The sequence below is a fragment of the Natator depressus genome, chromosome 4 (assembly GCF_965152275.1).
Source record: "Natator depressus isolate rNatDep1 chromosome 4, rNatDep2.hap1, whole genome shotgun sequence".
NCBI lineage: Eukaryota > Metazoa > Chordata > Testudines > Cheloniidae > Natator > Natator depressus.
The window spans coordinates 133,541,165-133,557,948 of record NC_134237.1 but is presented as its reverse complement, the minus strand read 5'-3'; the positions used below and the strand labels follow the sequence as shown (position 1 = coordinate 133,557,948).

The 16,784-nt window shown below is 48.0% G+C and overlaps 1 protein-coding gene across 6 annotated transcripts in view; it reads left to right on the top strand.

Moving 5' to 3' along the window:
* Window positions 1–16,784, top strand: part of LZTS3 (leucine zipper tumor suppressor family member 3) — a 134,253-nt gene extending 117,469 nt beyond the window's left edge. For 4 of the 6 annotated variants that reach the window (XM_074951924.1, XM_074951928.1, XM_074951929.1 and 1 more), the window contains 3 exons: window positions 9,927–10,415; window positions 13,517–14,347; window positions 15,955–16,784. In XM_074951924.1, the coding sequence (XP_074808025.1) occupies window positions 9,966–10,415; window positions 13,517–14,347; window positions 15,955–16,665 (1,992 nt within the window). In that variant the 5' untranslated portion in view covers window positions 9,927–9,965 and the 3' untranslated portion in view covers window positions 16,666–16,784. Of the gene's footprint in view, window positions 1–7,485; window positions 7,591–9,926; window positions 10,416–13,516; window positions 14,348–15,954 lie in introns of all 6 variants that reach the window. The other 2 variants (XM_074951926.1, XM_074951925.1) reach the window with 1 other exon arrangement.

Sequence of the window (16,784 nt, the reverse complement as noted above, 5' to 3'; positions counted from 1 at the left end):
GTCACTATGTGTGAGGGCTTGGGATGTTGGCTTCTTTCTGGGTGCCCGCAGAGCGGAGAGTGGTGGTGAGAGTAACTTTGAAGGGATGTCGTTCAGCTGCATGTTATGGGCCAGCGGTCTGCTATCTGCCCAGGTGTTGACAAGGCCTGTGGCTTTTCCTCTATTGCAAGGATGGGCAGCTTTAAGGTGGGAGAAGGCCACAAAATCCACTAAAATGCTTTGATGGGTTGTGTCCTGTCCAGGGGTTGGGATGAGTTGGAGAGCAAGCCCACCCCGTATTCACCCCAGGGCTCCTGTCACTCAGAGTTGGTCCCAGCTCCCTACTCTGTCCCATTTGTCTCTCACCACAGCGCTACATGACATGTGCAAGGTCCTCCTCTGCCCCCCGGCAACCCTCCCTGCTCCCTTCCTGGCCCTGGCCTACCAGATCCCATCCCCAAGCTGGGTTGTGGCAGGCCAGATAAAATGATCTGGCGGGCCGGATGCAGCTCCCGGACCGCCAGTTGCCCATCCGTGATCTATGGTGTGAAACAAATGTAAAAGCTGCTTCTAAATAGATGTCAAGCTCCTACCTGAATCCCAGCAGGCAAGGAGTTAACTCTTGGTTTAGCCCTCACCCAGGTAGACAGGGCAGAGATGCAAAGTAGGGATGGAGGCTGAAGGCCTAATCAGGCCCTTGGAGTCAAGCACTCTGCCCATTGGACTCAGTGTAAAGAGAGGACCCCCACCCCCACCCCAGAGCAGTTTTATAGGAGCAGAGAGGCCAGGTGTCTCTAGGGAGGCAAGGCTCCCCAGTTGTTTGATTCCTGGGCTTTAGCCTGAGCCGGGCCTGGTTTCTTTTGTTGATGGCCATGGTGGGCTGGCTCAGGAGGTTGCTTCGAGGACCCACTGCCTTTTGGGTTAGCTCCTCAGCTGGTGTAAGCTGCCGTAGCTCCTTCAGCTTAATGCTTGGGCAGTTTTTACACCAGCTGAGGATCTGTCCCTTGTCTCTGATGCCTTTTGGAAGCCAGCCCAGGATGGTGGTAATTAAAAGTGGTGGCCATCAGACTGGTAGCTTATAGGGGGTCAGGTGGTGGATTTCAGGACAGTTCTCAGTGGGCAAGTGTCCACATCACAAAAACCATCGCACACTGTTAGCAGTCTTGGTAAAGAGGCCAGGGCAGGGCTCAGATACTACAGGGAAGAGGGCCATATAAGTACCCAGACTCATAAGTCCGGAATGGGCCTTGGGGCTGTGAAGGTGGTCCTTGCAGGGCAGTGTGGGGCAAGCTTTCAGTGTCTCTGTGTTAGACATTGGCTGGCACGAGAGAGCTGCCTTGGGGAGTGTTAACAGTCTGTCCCTTTCACCAGCACTAAATTGACACGCCATTTTTTTAAAAAGGATAAAAGCGTCTCTCCGGTTACTTCATCTTGCCCTCAGAAAGTCAGTGTAAATGTCACCATGAAATTTACAAAGCTGATAACACTAAACTGGATTTCTTCCCCGAAACCCTGCTCATTTGATAGAGAACTTTGCATGTAAGTCTGTAACATTCTCTCCCCTTTCCTAGCACTGGGACCTTACCGTCACTCTGTGATATCAGCCACCGGCAGCTGGGATACCATAAAGGACAAGTGGCCTATAAAGACCAAAAATCCTCCAAAGTCATTGAAATAAAGATTACTCCTAAACACACATGTAATTAACTGAATGAAAAGTCTTCCCTGATTAGCATAATCCTCAGGCACAGAATGGGATGAGTTTTATTTGAGCCAGTTGATTTTTTTACACATCACTTTCCTTGGTGAGAGAGAGAGAGACAAACCCAGTCTCTGCAGTGCCTGGGAGCCAGCTGGATTTATTGTCAGGCTGAGCTCTGTCATGGAGTTCCTATCATGTTCTTCCTTGAGGCCTTATGTGATGCACAGTGAGGTGGATGCAACTGTTGCACAACAGTGTAACCTCCACTAACACTTTGTGGTTGTTTGTCCCCTTCTAGTGGCTACACCATAGAATCATAGAATGTCAGGGTTGGAAGGGACCTCAGGAGGTCATCTAGCCCAACCCCCTGCTCAAAGCAAGACCCATCCCCAATTTGTGCCCCGATCCCGAAAAGGCCCCCTCAAGGATTGAACTCACAATCCTGGGTGGGTTTAGCAGGCCAATGCTCAAACCACTGAGCTATCCCTTCCCCTCCCCCCCCCATCTGCAAAAAGAAAAGGAGTACTTGTGGTACTTTAGAGACTAACATTTATTAGAGCATAAGCTTTCGTGAGCTACAGTCCACTTCATCAGATGCATAGAATGGTACATAGAGTAAGAAGATATATACATACATACAGAGAAGATGGAAGTTGCCATGCAAACTGTAAGAGGCTAATTAATTAAGATGAGCTATTATCAACAGGAGAAAAAAACTTTTGTAGTGATAATCAAGATGGCCCATTTAGACAAGCTGACAAGAAAGTGTGAGTATATTTAACATAGGGAAATAGATTCAATATGTGTAATGACCCAGCCACTCCCAGTCTCTATTCAAACCTAAGTTAAATGGTATCTAGTTTGCATATTAAGTCAGCTACTGCCTCAGCTCACCCTTAGCTTCAGTAGTAGACGCTCATGCTTTTAAATCCAGAGGTTTTTCAAGTTCTACAGCAAGTCAGCCTGGGCAATGATTACACCAGAACATTTGAGTGAAGGCTAATTTGCCCTGAGCAGCAGGAGGTCTCTAGCCCCACTGCAAAGGACTCAGAAGCACACAGGATGAAAAGGGGGCATAGAATGGAAGTGTCTGAGGTGTGGTCCTCATCATGATCATGTGGCATCCCTCTTAAGCCTAGCTTCTGGGCTGGAACAAGTTGATGTCTGCACAGCAGTGCTCTCATTAATGCAGGGTCAGGGTCCCCAGCACTCCCCATCTTCTTCACTGCTGACACATTGCATTCTTCACTGACGCTGGGCATGGCTGGTTCCGGACGGGGAAAGAAGACAAACTTGAATACACTTGCGCTCTCTTTCATTTCATGTATACAATGTTTTGTGCCTTAACCGTGAAGTGTCCCCACCCTGAACTGGCAGGGCCACCTCAAGTTTGTCTACACTGCAATTAAAAACCCGTGGCTGGCCTGTCCCAGCGGGCTCGGGCTCCGGCTAAGGGGCTGTTGATTTGCAGTAGATGTTCAGGCTCAGGCTGGAGCCTGGGCTGTAAGATCCTGTATGGTGGGAGGGTCCCAGAGCTTGGGCTGCAACCTGAGCCCGCATGGCTATACTGCAATTAAACAGCCTCTTAGCCCAAGTCAGCTGGCACGGGCCAGCCGCGGGTTTTTAATTGCACCCTCAGTCCCTCAGCTTTCGGTCATTAAACTGGGACAGCCAAGGGGACCAGTGTTATGACCAGTCTGGAGGTCTTTTGTGATGTGGGCAGCTGTGCACTGGACTGAGGCTACCAACTTATTTGACACTGGTCACCAACCTGTCATCCCACAGTCACCACTTAAAATCCCTGGCAACGCCGGGGCGTAAGGGCTCCTGTCCCTGGACCAACCCACTGAGCTCTTTCTTGCTCAGTCAGCTGAGCACTCAAGCTGGGAAGAAACGAGGCAGTGGTTTGTCGGTGTCTCGCTTTGCCATGATCTCATCTGTCTGAGTTTGTTGCAGCAGCAGCTGATAACCCCTATTTCCCAGCAGGGCTTGGCAGGCACTTCGCTACTGCTGGGCTCATCAAGCAAAAGAACAAGCCGCGAGTAGAGGAGCTTTGGAGTGTCGCCGGCCAGGTGCGTGTCGCCTGACATGCCTCTCGCTGTCATTTTGGCGTGGAGTTGCAGGTCTGTTCAGGGCGCATGTGGTGCTGGCCTTAGCACGGCCGGAGCAACGCAGAGCTGACTGCATGCCATGAGGGCAACTGCTCACTTACAAACACCTCTGACTTCTACTCCCCCCCGCACTCCCTTCCCTGATTGCTGAGCGTGTGCTCCAGGGAGCTCTGGGGAGAACCCTGACTCCAGTGCTGTTCAGACAGTTTCTCCTGTGGTGCCATTTCAGCCAAGGTCAAAAGCAGAGTGACTAGCTGGGAAAAAGAGAGGCCCTAATCCTTAGTGCTATCGGTGTGAAAGTGAATGGACAAAAGGCAATGAAATGCTACATAGACTCCCTGCACCAATATCTAGCTCAGGCAGGGGAAACTCCCATTGACTTCAGTGGAAGCAGGGTTAGACCAGTGCTGAGCAGCTTGCATGTGAAAATCCCACCCTGGAATGGAGAAGCCCTGTGACAGTAGATCACAAGGTCTCTCTCCCTGCCGGTGCAGGTCTGTTCCCTAGTGTATGTTCCGTGGCGCTATCCTGTCTCAAAAGAACGGCAGTTCCATGTGTGCCTTCGGAAGCTGATCCACAGTCAAGTACACCTCACTCCTTGGATGCTTTTTTGGTTCTTTTGTTTTTGTTGCTCTTCAGTCTAAATTTTCCATAGCTCAGTTTCATCCCATTACACTGAATACCAACTTCTGTTTCCCTAAATAACTGCTTGCTCTTTGGAGTTTACACCCTTCAAACATATGTGCGTATTGCAGCTGTTATACTCCCCCCAACCCTTGTACCAGTGTTTTCCTGTGCGGGTTCTGCTGTCTCCTTGAAGCCAGCGACTTACTACCTTGCCCAGATATTAAAGAAATAGGATTGGCTGCCTAAAGAGAGAGAATTTAGGGTGTGGGCTCAGCAGTCCTGAGGGAGGACCCATAGGAGCAGCCAAGCCTGGGTAGAAGGTTTGAGCAGAAGTTTGTTATATCATTGTTAATTTTTTGTTGTTAAATACAAACCCAAGAAAGGGGGTGAGCTTTGAGTCTTCTCAGTGTGTGGACACTGGTTTAGAGCAGGTTGGAAATTACATCTGCTCACACCCCTCCTTAGTGCTTTTATGGAAAAAATTCCATTGGATTTAGTGGAGATTAAACCAATAGGGTTCTGGAGACATAACTCTGAAATCCCTAGAGTGTTCTATCCCTACTATAGACTCATGTAGGCTTGTTTAAACACTGATAATGAGGGTATCCTTCTCTATTCACTTCTGTAGGCTTTGTCCATAAGGGATGGTCTCTTAGCTAGGCAACCCACAATAAACTTAATCTTTCCTGCTCGACCAGACCCTTCAGCCCAGTACTCATTTTATGGCTATTATTTTCTGCATATCCACCTTCTTGTCATTGCCTTTCTGTTACAGAAGTGCCAGGGACCGGACTGGCTCATCCGAGTGCTAATTTATTTCACTCTGTTAAAAAGTGACTCTGTATAATTTGATTTGTAACAGTGATGGGCTGGAGGGCTCAGTGGTGGCATAGTCCTAGCAAGGGGCACCCTCACGGATTGAGGTTTGGGGTGAGCTCCCTGCTTCTGCTGGAGTCATGCCTTCTCTGAATACTGCTACGCCTTCCCTGCCAGAAATGACTTGTCCCTGGGGGCTCAGAGCAAGTGTTTTGCCTTTCCAGTGAACTAGATCAGCGGTTCTCAATCAGGGGTCCGTGGCCCCCTGGGGGGTCTGCAAGCCCTTTCAGGGGGGCTGCGGAGCCCCACAGCTGGCCCTGAGCCCCGGCGCTGATGCCAGGAGCGGCGCAGGGCTAAAGCTGGCAGCCCCAGCCAGGAGCTATGTGGGGCTAAAGCCGGCAGCCCCCCCACACCCCAGCCGGGAGCAGCGCAGGGCTGATACCAGCACCCCCTCAAGCCCCCGAAGCCAGGAGTTGTGTGGGGCTGAAGCTGGCAAACCTCCCCAAAGCCAAAGCAGCACTGGTACCCCCCCCACCCATACACAGCCCCAGCTACCCCCTCCCTGCACCCTGAGTTACTTCCCGGCCTGCACACAGCCCCTAGCTACTCTCTGCCTGCACCCTGAGTGGTTTTCAAACTTTTTGAACTGAGTCCCCCCTTTGAGTTATATTTTTTGGTTGCGTTCCCCCCACAGCCCAGACATGCTCAGTGGCCTCCTGAGTGAGTCAGGGGGTGGAGGTGGCGCTCCCTCCCTGGATCCCCGCTGGGCGGGTCTGGCTTGAGCTCTGCCAGCTCTTGCCCCTCCCCCCGCAATAGAAGTAGAACTATGCCTATGCCCAAGGGTCCCCCAGCCCTGAGTTCCCAGCCCCCGCTCCCACTGGGCCCTGGCATTTTTATAGCATGTTGAAGGGGGTCTCAGCAAGAAAAAGTTTGAGAACCCCTAGACTAGCTTGTACCATTATCTGATATGTTAAAATAATGATTTCCCTGGGAGGATTCCCTGGGGTGCTTCGGTCTTGGGTGCATTTCAAGTGGCACAAGATGAACCCCTGGCCTAAACTGTTGATAGAGCTGGGATGTTCTTCTAGAATGAAGCACTAAGATTTCCAGCAAGTGGCACTTCATAGAAGCATCTCTGACCAGGCTTGCTTTCTTGATTAATGAACACTTTCTTCAGTCCTTCGCCCTTCTTCTCTGCAGCACAAGTGCTCCTGGCAGACCAGGAGTACTAGGGGCTACATTTTAGTCATAGCCTTTGGTAACATGAGAACAGCCATACTGGGGTCAGACCAAAGGTCCATCTAGCCCAGTCTCCTGTCTTCCGACAGCGGCCAGTGCCAGCTGCCCCAGAGGGAATGAACAGAACAGGGAATCATCAAGTGATCCATCCTCTGTCGCCCATTCCCAGCTTCTGGCAAACAAAGGCTAGGGACACCATCCCTGCCCATCCTGGTTGATAGCCATTGATGGACCCAACCTCCATGACTTATCTAGTTCTTTTTTGAACCCTGTTATAGTCTTGGCCTTCACAATATCCTCTGGCAAGGAGTTCCACAGGTTGACTGTGCATTGGGTGAAAAGTGACAGCACCTCACTGCTTTGCAGTCGCATTGAGGGGTGGGAGTTCTACCGCTAACTGTGTGTCACCTCCCCTGTCCAGGGTTTTCTGTTTGAAATATATTCTGCCTGTTGTAATGTCAGACTGGATTTCTGTATAGGAGCTGGGGATCTTTTATTTGCTCAAAGCTATCAGGGTGAGATTATTTACAGGGAAGACCTGAAACTTTTTCTAACAGGACACAATGAGAGACAGGCCTGAACCAGAACCCCAGGTTGGAATCCCCGCATGCCTTCGTACCTTTACTCTCAAGAGCACAGGGTTAAAATATGGGCAGGGTGTGGGTGAAGACAGGGATTTGAGCATCAAGCTTTTCGCTAAGCCCTTGCCTCATGATTTGACAGCCACCCGGCACCAATCTCATTAATATGTGATATGGGTCCCCTGCCCAGCTCATCAGTTTTTCTCCTGTGCTTCGGTGCACAGTTCTGCTCACCTGCCCTAGGCAGGATCAAGCCCAAGGTGGTGTAACTTGCAGGGCTGCAGTTTGATCAGGTCACCTTTTCAGAGCAGAACCCAGGGAGGGTGGTGGCAACGCAAAGGGCAAAGTCTCTAGAAATGCAGCTGAATAAAAGAAAAGTCAAAAGTCATGGACCTCATTGTAATCTTTTATTTTTCCATTCCATTTTTAGTGCAAATAACCAGAGCCGTGAGTATGCTGTGATAACAGGGGACACTTGGGAGCGTAGGAGTTGCTGTATCGGAGCCGACCTTTAGACCTAAGCTGGCTCGCCAAAGTAAATAAAACCAATTGTCCTATTTTGCTTGGGGGAGGGCTAACCTCGCAATGACACCCTGGGCGAATGAAACCTCCCACTGAGACTCCCAGCATGGTCTGACCCTTTGTGTCCGAGCTGCTATGAACAGATCAGATGCACATGTCACTTTCCATTGAGGATCTCCAGGGTGGGATCTCCAGGCCCAGATTATTGTCACACGGCTCTTCCTTGTGATTTTTCTTCTTCCCTTGCATTCAGAATATTGGCCTTCTCTTCTAATAAACAACGCCCATAGCTAGTATTGGATCAGATTCTCCAGTAATAACCAGTAGGGTGATCAAAATAAAGGAATTTCAGTTTTTTTAATAGAAATGATTTCATACTGATGAGGTGCTGGATTAAGTTAAACATTATTGAATTAACTAGTGATTGAAATGAATAGAAAACCTGGTGTTGTCATCAAGTATAACATTTTTCAGAGTAGCAGCCGTGTTAGTCTGTATTCGCAAAAAGAAAAGGAGGACTTGTGACACCTTAGAGACTAACAAATTCATTTGAGCATAAGCTTTTGTGAGCTACAGCTCACTTCATCGGATGCATTCAGTGAAAAAAAAAAAAATTGTCATCCTCCCAGAAACCCTATTCAGACAAAATCTAGAGTGACCTATTCTAGGGCTTTGTATTTTATGGGTTGGCCATGTCTTCAGGATCTGGTTGAGTATGGGTTGCAATGTCCTTGGGGTGCACATCTAGATGTCTGACGAGGACCATAACCAGAGATTTAGGATAAAAAGTACATCCTAATCTTTACACCAACACACACACACACACACACATACACACACACACACCCCGTGCATGGTGGGGCAGAACGTTGGGAACTTAGTTAGCATACTTTGGGTGCTTGTGTAGTGCAGACGTGATCAATAAAGGTCATAAACCTAAGTTTCAAATGACTAGTGATTTTGGGTACCCAATTTGAGACACTTTTAAAGAGGGCCTGATTTCCATAAAGTGCTGACCAACTGCCCTCTGAAAACCTAGCCCATTTAATATCTCTCATGTTGAGGACCCAAAAAATGAGGGATCCAAAATCACTATTTGTTTTTGAAAACACAGGCCATAGTTTATCACTCCAGAGGCTCAAAGCCTTGATTTAAAGAATTCTCCCCTGTGACCTGGGATGCAGCCATGAGGTCACCTCTTTGGCCAATCACTTAGTATGAAGATGTTCCAAGTGAGATGCCTGCATTGAAGAGAGGATGGAGATGGACTCCTGGGGCTGGAGGTTCAGGACTGGTGCATCCACACCTAAAACACTCTGGCTACATTTGATGCTGGTACATATGAGGGAATTCAGAGGAAAGCCACACAAATGTTTACCAGGCTGGAGAAACCGACATAGGAGGAAAGAGAAAGAATTAAATACCAATAGCTTGGCTTCAGCAATAACGAGGAGGAACAAGATAAGCATCTGCAAGCGTATGAAGGGTAAATAGCCAAAGGGGACAGGGCTTGTTTAGGGTCATCAAAGGGAGATTGTTTAGGGAAAAAGAGAGTAAAAATCTGTAAAGGAAAATTTTAGTATGACTGTCATGGGGGGAAAGCTTTTTATTCCACAGCCTCCTACAGCTCACGTTTAGTCTCTCCAGGGAGGTGGTGGAAGTTCCATTGCTTAGGACATTTCAAACCATACTGGAAAATGTACTGGAGGGAACAATTCCACCCAAGCCCTGTGATGGACCAGGTGGGACCTCCATGGAGGAATGTTCCATCCCCAGTGACTGTTATTTTGACCTGAGAGTATTGCAGCAGTGACTCGGTAGCTGGGTCACCTTAAACCTATCAGACCCCAGTAGACTGCTGTTGGGCAGCGCTGCAACACATACCTGCTACAGCACACGTCCTGCTCCTCCAGCTCCGGTGAGCACAGACCTCAAGATCCCCAGATGGAGAGGAACCAGAGCAATTCTGCTGCATGGGGACAGACAGGATTTGGGGAGCCTATGCAGCAGGGCTTCCTGCATGCTCTTGCCCATAGAGGCACACAGAACTGGGCAGGGGCAGATTAGGGGAGGAGCAGAGTCAGTGGATCTGCTGCTAGCGGAATCCACCAGCCATTGCTTCCCACAGGAGAAGCAGGGTCTCAACCGCCATGGGAGTTAACACAGTCACAGGAGCAGGTGCAGACCAGTAGCTGTCCTGCTCTGCGGGCTGGGAGGGGAGTATTCCTGCCCCAGCGCACACAGCCCAAGTGCTCAGAGACACATTTGCTCCTCTGTGTTCAGTGTTCAGCAAAGGGTAAATAGTAAATAAAGGCAATCCAGTAACTCTCTCCTTTTCCTCTCTTTCAGTGCCACTGACTCATGCCTCAACTTCACCTCTGAGTTGCCATGGCCAAGTTAGAGACCGTGTCTGCTCTTAGTGACCCAAGCTACCAGAGCCAGGACACCTTCCACTCGTTTGCCTCCAGGCCCTCTGAATCTGCCTCCCAAAACACTATGGGAAGCGTGGGCAGCGGAGTCGCCAATGAGCAAGAGTTTGCGATGAAGAGCGTGGGAACCAGGACTCAGAGCAGCAGCAGGCAGGCTGATGGCTCACGGAATGGCTATTCCACGCGGGAGATCTCTAACCGTTACTCTGGGGAGGAGAAGACCTACAAGTCAGAGAAGATCTCCAACTCCCTCTACATCAATGGGGACCTGCGCAAGAGTGAGAAGATGAAGACAGACATTTGTGGGAATGTTACCACCAACAACGAGAAAAACCTGCCACCTCCTCCCCAGTACAGAGAACCCAGTAATCCACCAAAGATATTGCCAGTCTCTGGCAAATTGGACCAGGTAAGATTCCGATATACCTTGGTGCCCTGTGACGCTTGCAGGGCGTAAGTCCAGTGATGCAAATCCAGAGAGTGAAGCAGAGAGAACAGGACAGGTCTTGGTCTGTAATTCTCAGTGGTCTCAGGAGGCTAAGCAGAGTAAAACTCTACCTTCTGGGACTTCGTGGGATTGGTAATGAGTCTTTCACTGCTAGGCTACCCAAGTCAGAGTTAGGTCCAGATTTTTAAAGGTATTTAGGCGTTCTTAGCATTGCAATGTCTCTGTGAGTTAGGAGCTGAAATATTTTCAAAAGGGATTTAGGCACTTAGGAGCCTGTGCAGGTGTCACAGATGTACGCCTCCATGTAAAAAGAGTTGGCTAGTGGCAACAGGGAAGCTAGACTCTTATGGATCAGGCCTGGCTGTGAAACCCCAGACAAGTCCCTTCACCTTGCTATGCTGAACTGATACTTGAAGTATTTTGAGATGCTCCAGTGAAAGGCTCTATGTGGGTCCAGTCCAAAGCTTATTGAAGTCAGTTGAAAGACTCCCATTAATTTCAGGTTTCAGAGTAGCAGCCGTGTTAGTCTGTATTCACAAAAAGAAAAGGAGGACTCGTGGCACCTTAGAGACTAACAAATTTGTTTGAGCATAAGGTTTCATGAGCTACAGCTCACTTCATCGGATGCATTCAGTGGAAAATACAGTGGGGAGATTTATATACATAGACAACATGAAACAATGGGTGTTACCATACACACTGTAACGAGAGTGAACACTTAAGGTGAGCTATTACCAGCAGGAGAGCGGGGGTGGGAGACTTTTTGTAGTGATAATCAAGGTGGGCCATTTCCAGCAGTTAACAAGAACGTCTGAGGAACAGTGGGGCGGGGGAATAAACAAGGGGAAATAGTTTTACTTTGTGTAATGACCCATCCACTCCTAGTCTCACTGCTATGGGTACCCGCATGGCCCCACAGTATGCCAACATTTTTACGGCTGACTTAGAACAACGCTTCCTCAGCTCTCGTCCCCTAATGCCCCTACTCTACTTGTGCTACATTGATGGTATCTTCATCATCCGGACCCATGGAAAAGAAGCCCTTGAGGAATTCCACCATGATTTCAACAATTTCCATCCCACCATCAACCTCAGCCTGGACCGGTCCACACAAGAGATCCACTTCCTGGACACTTTGGTGCTAATAAGCAATGGTCACATAAACACCATCCTATACCGGAAAATTACTGACTGCTATTCCGACCTACATGCCTCCAGCTTTCATCCAGACCACACCACACGATCCATTGTCTACAGCCAAGCTCTACGATACAACCGCGTTTGCTCCAACCCCTCAGACAGAGACAAACATCTACAAGATCTCTATCAAGCGTTCTTACAACTACAATACCCACCTGCTGAAGTGAAGAAACAGATTGACAAAGCCAGAAGAGTACCCAGAAGTCACCTACTACAGGACAGGCCCAACAAAGAAAATAACAGAACGCCACTAGCCATCACCTTCAGCCCCCAACTAAAACCTCTCCAACGCATCATCAAGGATCTACAACCTATCCTGAAGGACGACCCATCACTCTCACAGATCTTGGGAGACAGGCCAGTCCTTGCTTACAGACAGCCCCCCACCTGAAGCAAATACTCACCAGCAACCACACACCACACAACAGAACCACTAACCCAGGAACCTATCCTTGCAACAAAGCCCGTTGCCAACTGTGTCCACATATCTATTCAGGGGACACCATCATAGGGCCTAATCACATCAGCCACGCTATCAGAGGCTCGTTCACCTGCACATCTACCAATGTGATATATGCCATCATGTGCCAGCAATGCCCCTCTGCCATGTACATTGGTCAAACTGGACGTCTCTACATAAAAGAATAAATGGACACAAATCAGACGTCAAGAATTATAACATTCAAAAACCAGTTGGAGAACACTTCAATCTCTTCGATCACTTGATTACAGACCTAAAAGTTGCAATTCTTCACAAAAAAACTTCAAAAACAGACTCCAACGAGAGACTGCTGAATTGGAATTAATTTGCAAACTGGATACAATTAACTTCGGCTTGAAAAGAGACTGGGAGTGGATGTGTCATTACACGAAGTAAAACTATTTCCCCTTGTTTATTTCCCCCACACACCCCCCACTGTTCCTCAGACATTCTTGTCAACTGCTGGAAATGGCCCACCTTGATTGTCACGACAAAAAGTTTTTTCCCTCCCCCTCTCCTGCTGGTTATAGCTCACCTTAAGTGATCACTCTCTTTAGAGTGTGTATGGTAACACCCATTGATTCATGTTCTCTATGTATATAAATCTCCCCACTGTATTTTCCACTGAATGCCTCCGATGAAGGGAGCTGTAGCTCACAAAAGCTTATGCTCAAATAAATTTGTTAGTCTCTAAGGTGCCACAAGTCCTCCTTTTCCATTAATTTCACTGAGCTTTGGATTGGACTTTATCAGAGCAAATAATTGCCATCACTAACGTTTTTTCCATACTAGTCCAAGGGCTTACTTTAGTTTTCAATAAAAGGGGGTATATTCCTTTTAAAAACACACCCTTATTGACTAAAGAAAAGTCTTTCAAAACATAGTCTGACTCAACAAATAGCACCATGGAACTTGAAGATAACTCTCAACAAAGAGCGATTTCTATCTGGGCTGTTAAACAACTCCAACCCATGGGAGGATGACACCTTTTTCTCTTACAGAGAAGAAAATGGTGATCACCTGAATAGAGCGTAAAAGGATAATGGTAGGATCTTGGAATAAATCCTGATTCAGTTCAGTCACAGAACAAGAGAGATTGAGAGGGGGAGTGGAGTGCTTTGAGCTCAGCACTGGCAGGAGTTACTCATGATGTCCATCAAATATGAAATCAAAACATCTACAGTGTCTTTCAAAGTTGAGCAGTAGAAAACCATGAGGTCTGATTCTTAGCTGGGGTAAGTCAGTGTTGCTCCATTGACTCTAACGAAGCCTATAGAGTTACACTGATTTACCCCAGTTCTGGATCCGGCCCGTGATCTTTTGTGTATTGTTACAAAGCCTCCTGGCTACGTTTGATGTGTGATTCTTTTTTCCTTTGCAGAGCAATGAGCCCTTAGTTAGACCTTCAGCCTTTAAACCAGTAGTTCCTAAAAACTTCCATTCCATGCAGAATCTCTGCCCGCCGCAGAACAATGGAATAACCGAGAACAGAAAGAGCTTGAATCACACCAACAGCAATAGCCCGTCTGCTGGCAAAAGCGGACTGGAGAAGACCAGCCTTAATAGGACTACAAACCAAGTGGGAGGTCTTTCTGATTCTGGCCGTAACTCTTTGACGAGCTTGCCCACTTACGGGACGGGCTACAGTCAGCACGTTGGCCCAATGAGTGCTTCAACTAGTCACATAAACCGCATTGGCACAACCTATGTAGATAAGAACACAGTGGGATACAATGGAATATCTACCTCAGACAGTGGACGGTCTTCAAGCAAGAGTACTTCTTCTTTCAATAGACTCAACCATCTGAACGAAACAATGCCTTTCCACTCACCCTCGACAGATGACGTTATCCAGGACCTGGAGGACAGGCTGTGGGAGAAGGAGCAGGAGGTCCTGCAGATGAGAAGAAACCTGGACAAAAGCGAGGCTGCCATCTTCCAAGTGTTTGAGGAGAAGCAAAAAATCTGGGAGCGTGAAATGGAGGACCTCAGGCAAAATTATGCAAATAAACTGCAGCAGGTCTCCAAGAAGGCCCAGAGGGCTCAACAGGCCTTGCAGCTCCAGATCTTCAAGCTCCAGCAAGAGAAAAAAAAGCTCCAGGATGATGTGGGGCAACTTCTCCAACAGCGAGAAGAGCTGGAGAAAAAATTTGTGGCTTTCAAGAAAGAACAGGCGGAGTTTCTTCCCAAGATTGAAGAAACCAAGTGGGAGGTAAGGGCCCAGAAAAATAACAGCATTACATTAGTTATACCGGTGTCTGGGGAGCGAAAGCATCAGTCCGCGTTAACACAGATCCCAATCCACCAAAGCACCGGAACACTAATTTCAGGGGGGCTTCTGACATGCCTAAAGCTAAATACATGATCAAGTGCTTTGCTGGATCAAGGCCCTAGCAGCAAAACATTTAGTTAGTCGAGTACAACAAACTCAGATAAAATCCTCCTTGTAGAATGGACTGAAGGACACCTTGCCCAAAGACGTTAGCAATCTGGGCATGAATAAATAATTGCTAACCACCAAAGATTAGTAGATGTGTTGTACTTGTGGCCACAGCAGAACAGTGGGACACCAGCCTACTGGGTTCTCTTCCCAGCCTGCCTACTCTTAAGTCATAGAACCTCTCTTTGCACCTTGTTTTCCCCAGTGGGACGGTAATACCGTGGGGATGTTTTGAGCTAGGGTTCATGAAGCATTTTGGGGTCCTCTGATTTTAGAAGTGCATGAACTGGTGGGAAAAGAAATGGGGGTTCCCATTGTGCCCATTTGCCTTTTATCTCTGTCAACGTCTTTTACCTTACTTCCGTTGGTGGCGGAGAGGTTGTGAGAATGGCACAACCACCCTCAATAACTGGTGCAAATTATTATTATCCTTGTTACATCCAGATTTGGAGGCTTCTTCTGATCTGTTCTATGGCATGTGGTAATACAGCCAAGGCTTCGTCCACATACCAAGTTGCTCTGGATTAACTAAAGCTGTGACCTCTTCTTAAACCGATTTTAGTTAAACCGACGCAACTTTGTACATGCACTCTCTTTAGTTGGGTTCAATCTGGTTTATATTGGTTCAGCTGGTAGGTGGCAGCTAAGCTGATGTATGTCAGGTTTAAACTGATGGGTGTCCACATAGTTTGCACCACTGTAAGTAAATCAGTTTTTAAACCGATTTCAACTAAACTGGCGGAACTTCTGTGTTTAAACAAACCCTTGAATTCACAGCTCATATGCTTTGTTTTTTAATTTATGAGAGAGAGAATTGGCAGTGATGCCTGTAGTTAAGGCTTCCTAACCCTTTCCATTATCAGACCCAGTTTTCAGTTGCTGACACGTTTACCAAATTTTAACAGTTCAGGCTGAAATTTTCCATTCCTGGTCTCTGCCTCAGGCTGACTTCATTTTTATAAGTGAGTTTCAGCCATTTCCAAGAACAACGTTTGCCGAAAGGAAGTAGTTTTCCCAACGTTAACATATTTGCCCTAATTAGGGTTGCCAACCCTCCAGGATTCTCCTGGAGCCTCCAGGAATTAAAGTTTAATCTTTAATTAAATATTATGTCATGTGATGAAACCTCCAGGAATATGTCCAACCCAAATAAGCAACCCGAGCCCTAATATTGCTTTGGGTTTTTTTGAAGAGCTCTATCACCTCCATGCACTCGAGTGGGAACAAAAAGATTTAGAAGGGGGATAATTCTGGGGTCAAGGAGTTCCCCCCTGCTCACCCCAAGAAAAGCCACTCTGATTTGGCCAAGTTATAAGCCACTGAAAATTGCCTTTTGCACATGTTGTGCTCTTGTGAATAGCTGTTGCTTGTTCTTCCAGGTGTGCCAGAAAGCTGGTGAGATCTCACTACTCAAGCAACAACTGAAGGATTCCCAAGCTGACGTCTCTCAGAAACTGAATGAGATAGTGGGGCTGCGGACTCAGCTCAAAGAAGGTAAGAACTTCCTGAGAGAGAAGGAGGAGCAGATCACCACCCTGAAAGACTCCTACAGCTCCAAGACTGTCAACCTGGAGATCTGCGAGAATGAGCTGCAGAGAAAGATGAATGAGGTGCAGATGCTAAGGGAAAAACTCAACCACTGTGAGCTGGAGGTCTCTGGCCTGAAGCAGACGCTGGCCAGCATGGGGCACCATGGCCATTTCAATGCAGAGCTCACCGAGAAACTAAGGGACCCCTTGGCCTGTGAGAGCGATGAGGCCAAGATGAAGCGCCAGAACGAGGACAGTGTCATTGCCCTGAAGAAGGAGGTGGAGCGGCTCCAGACGGAGCTGAAGCTGGAGCGCCAGCAGCGGGAGCAGCAGGTGATGGACTTTGAGGAGGAGCGGCGCACGTGGCAGGAGGAGAAGGAGAAGGTGATCAAATACCAGAAGCAGCTACAGCTGAACTACGTGGAGATGTACCAGAAGAACCAGCTCCTGGAGCACAAGGTGAATGAGATGACCACCAAGGCCACCAGCCCGCCTTACACCGAGGAGAAAAAACCATGGACTCCATCCAGGCTGGAGCGCATAGAGTCCACTGAGATCTAACACGGGACCAAGTCAATAAAAGTAATTTTTATTACTGTGCATGTACTACCTACTCCTGCCAGTGATCTTCCTAAGGATAATGTGCTTTTTCACCAGAGGTGTGAATGCACCAAACCCCC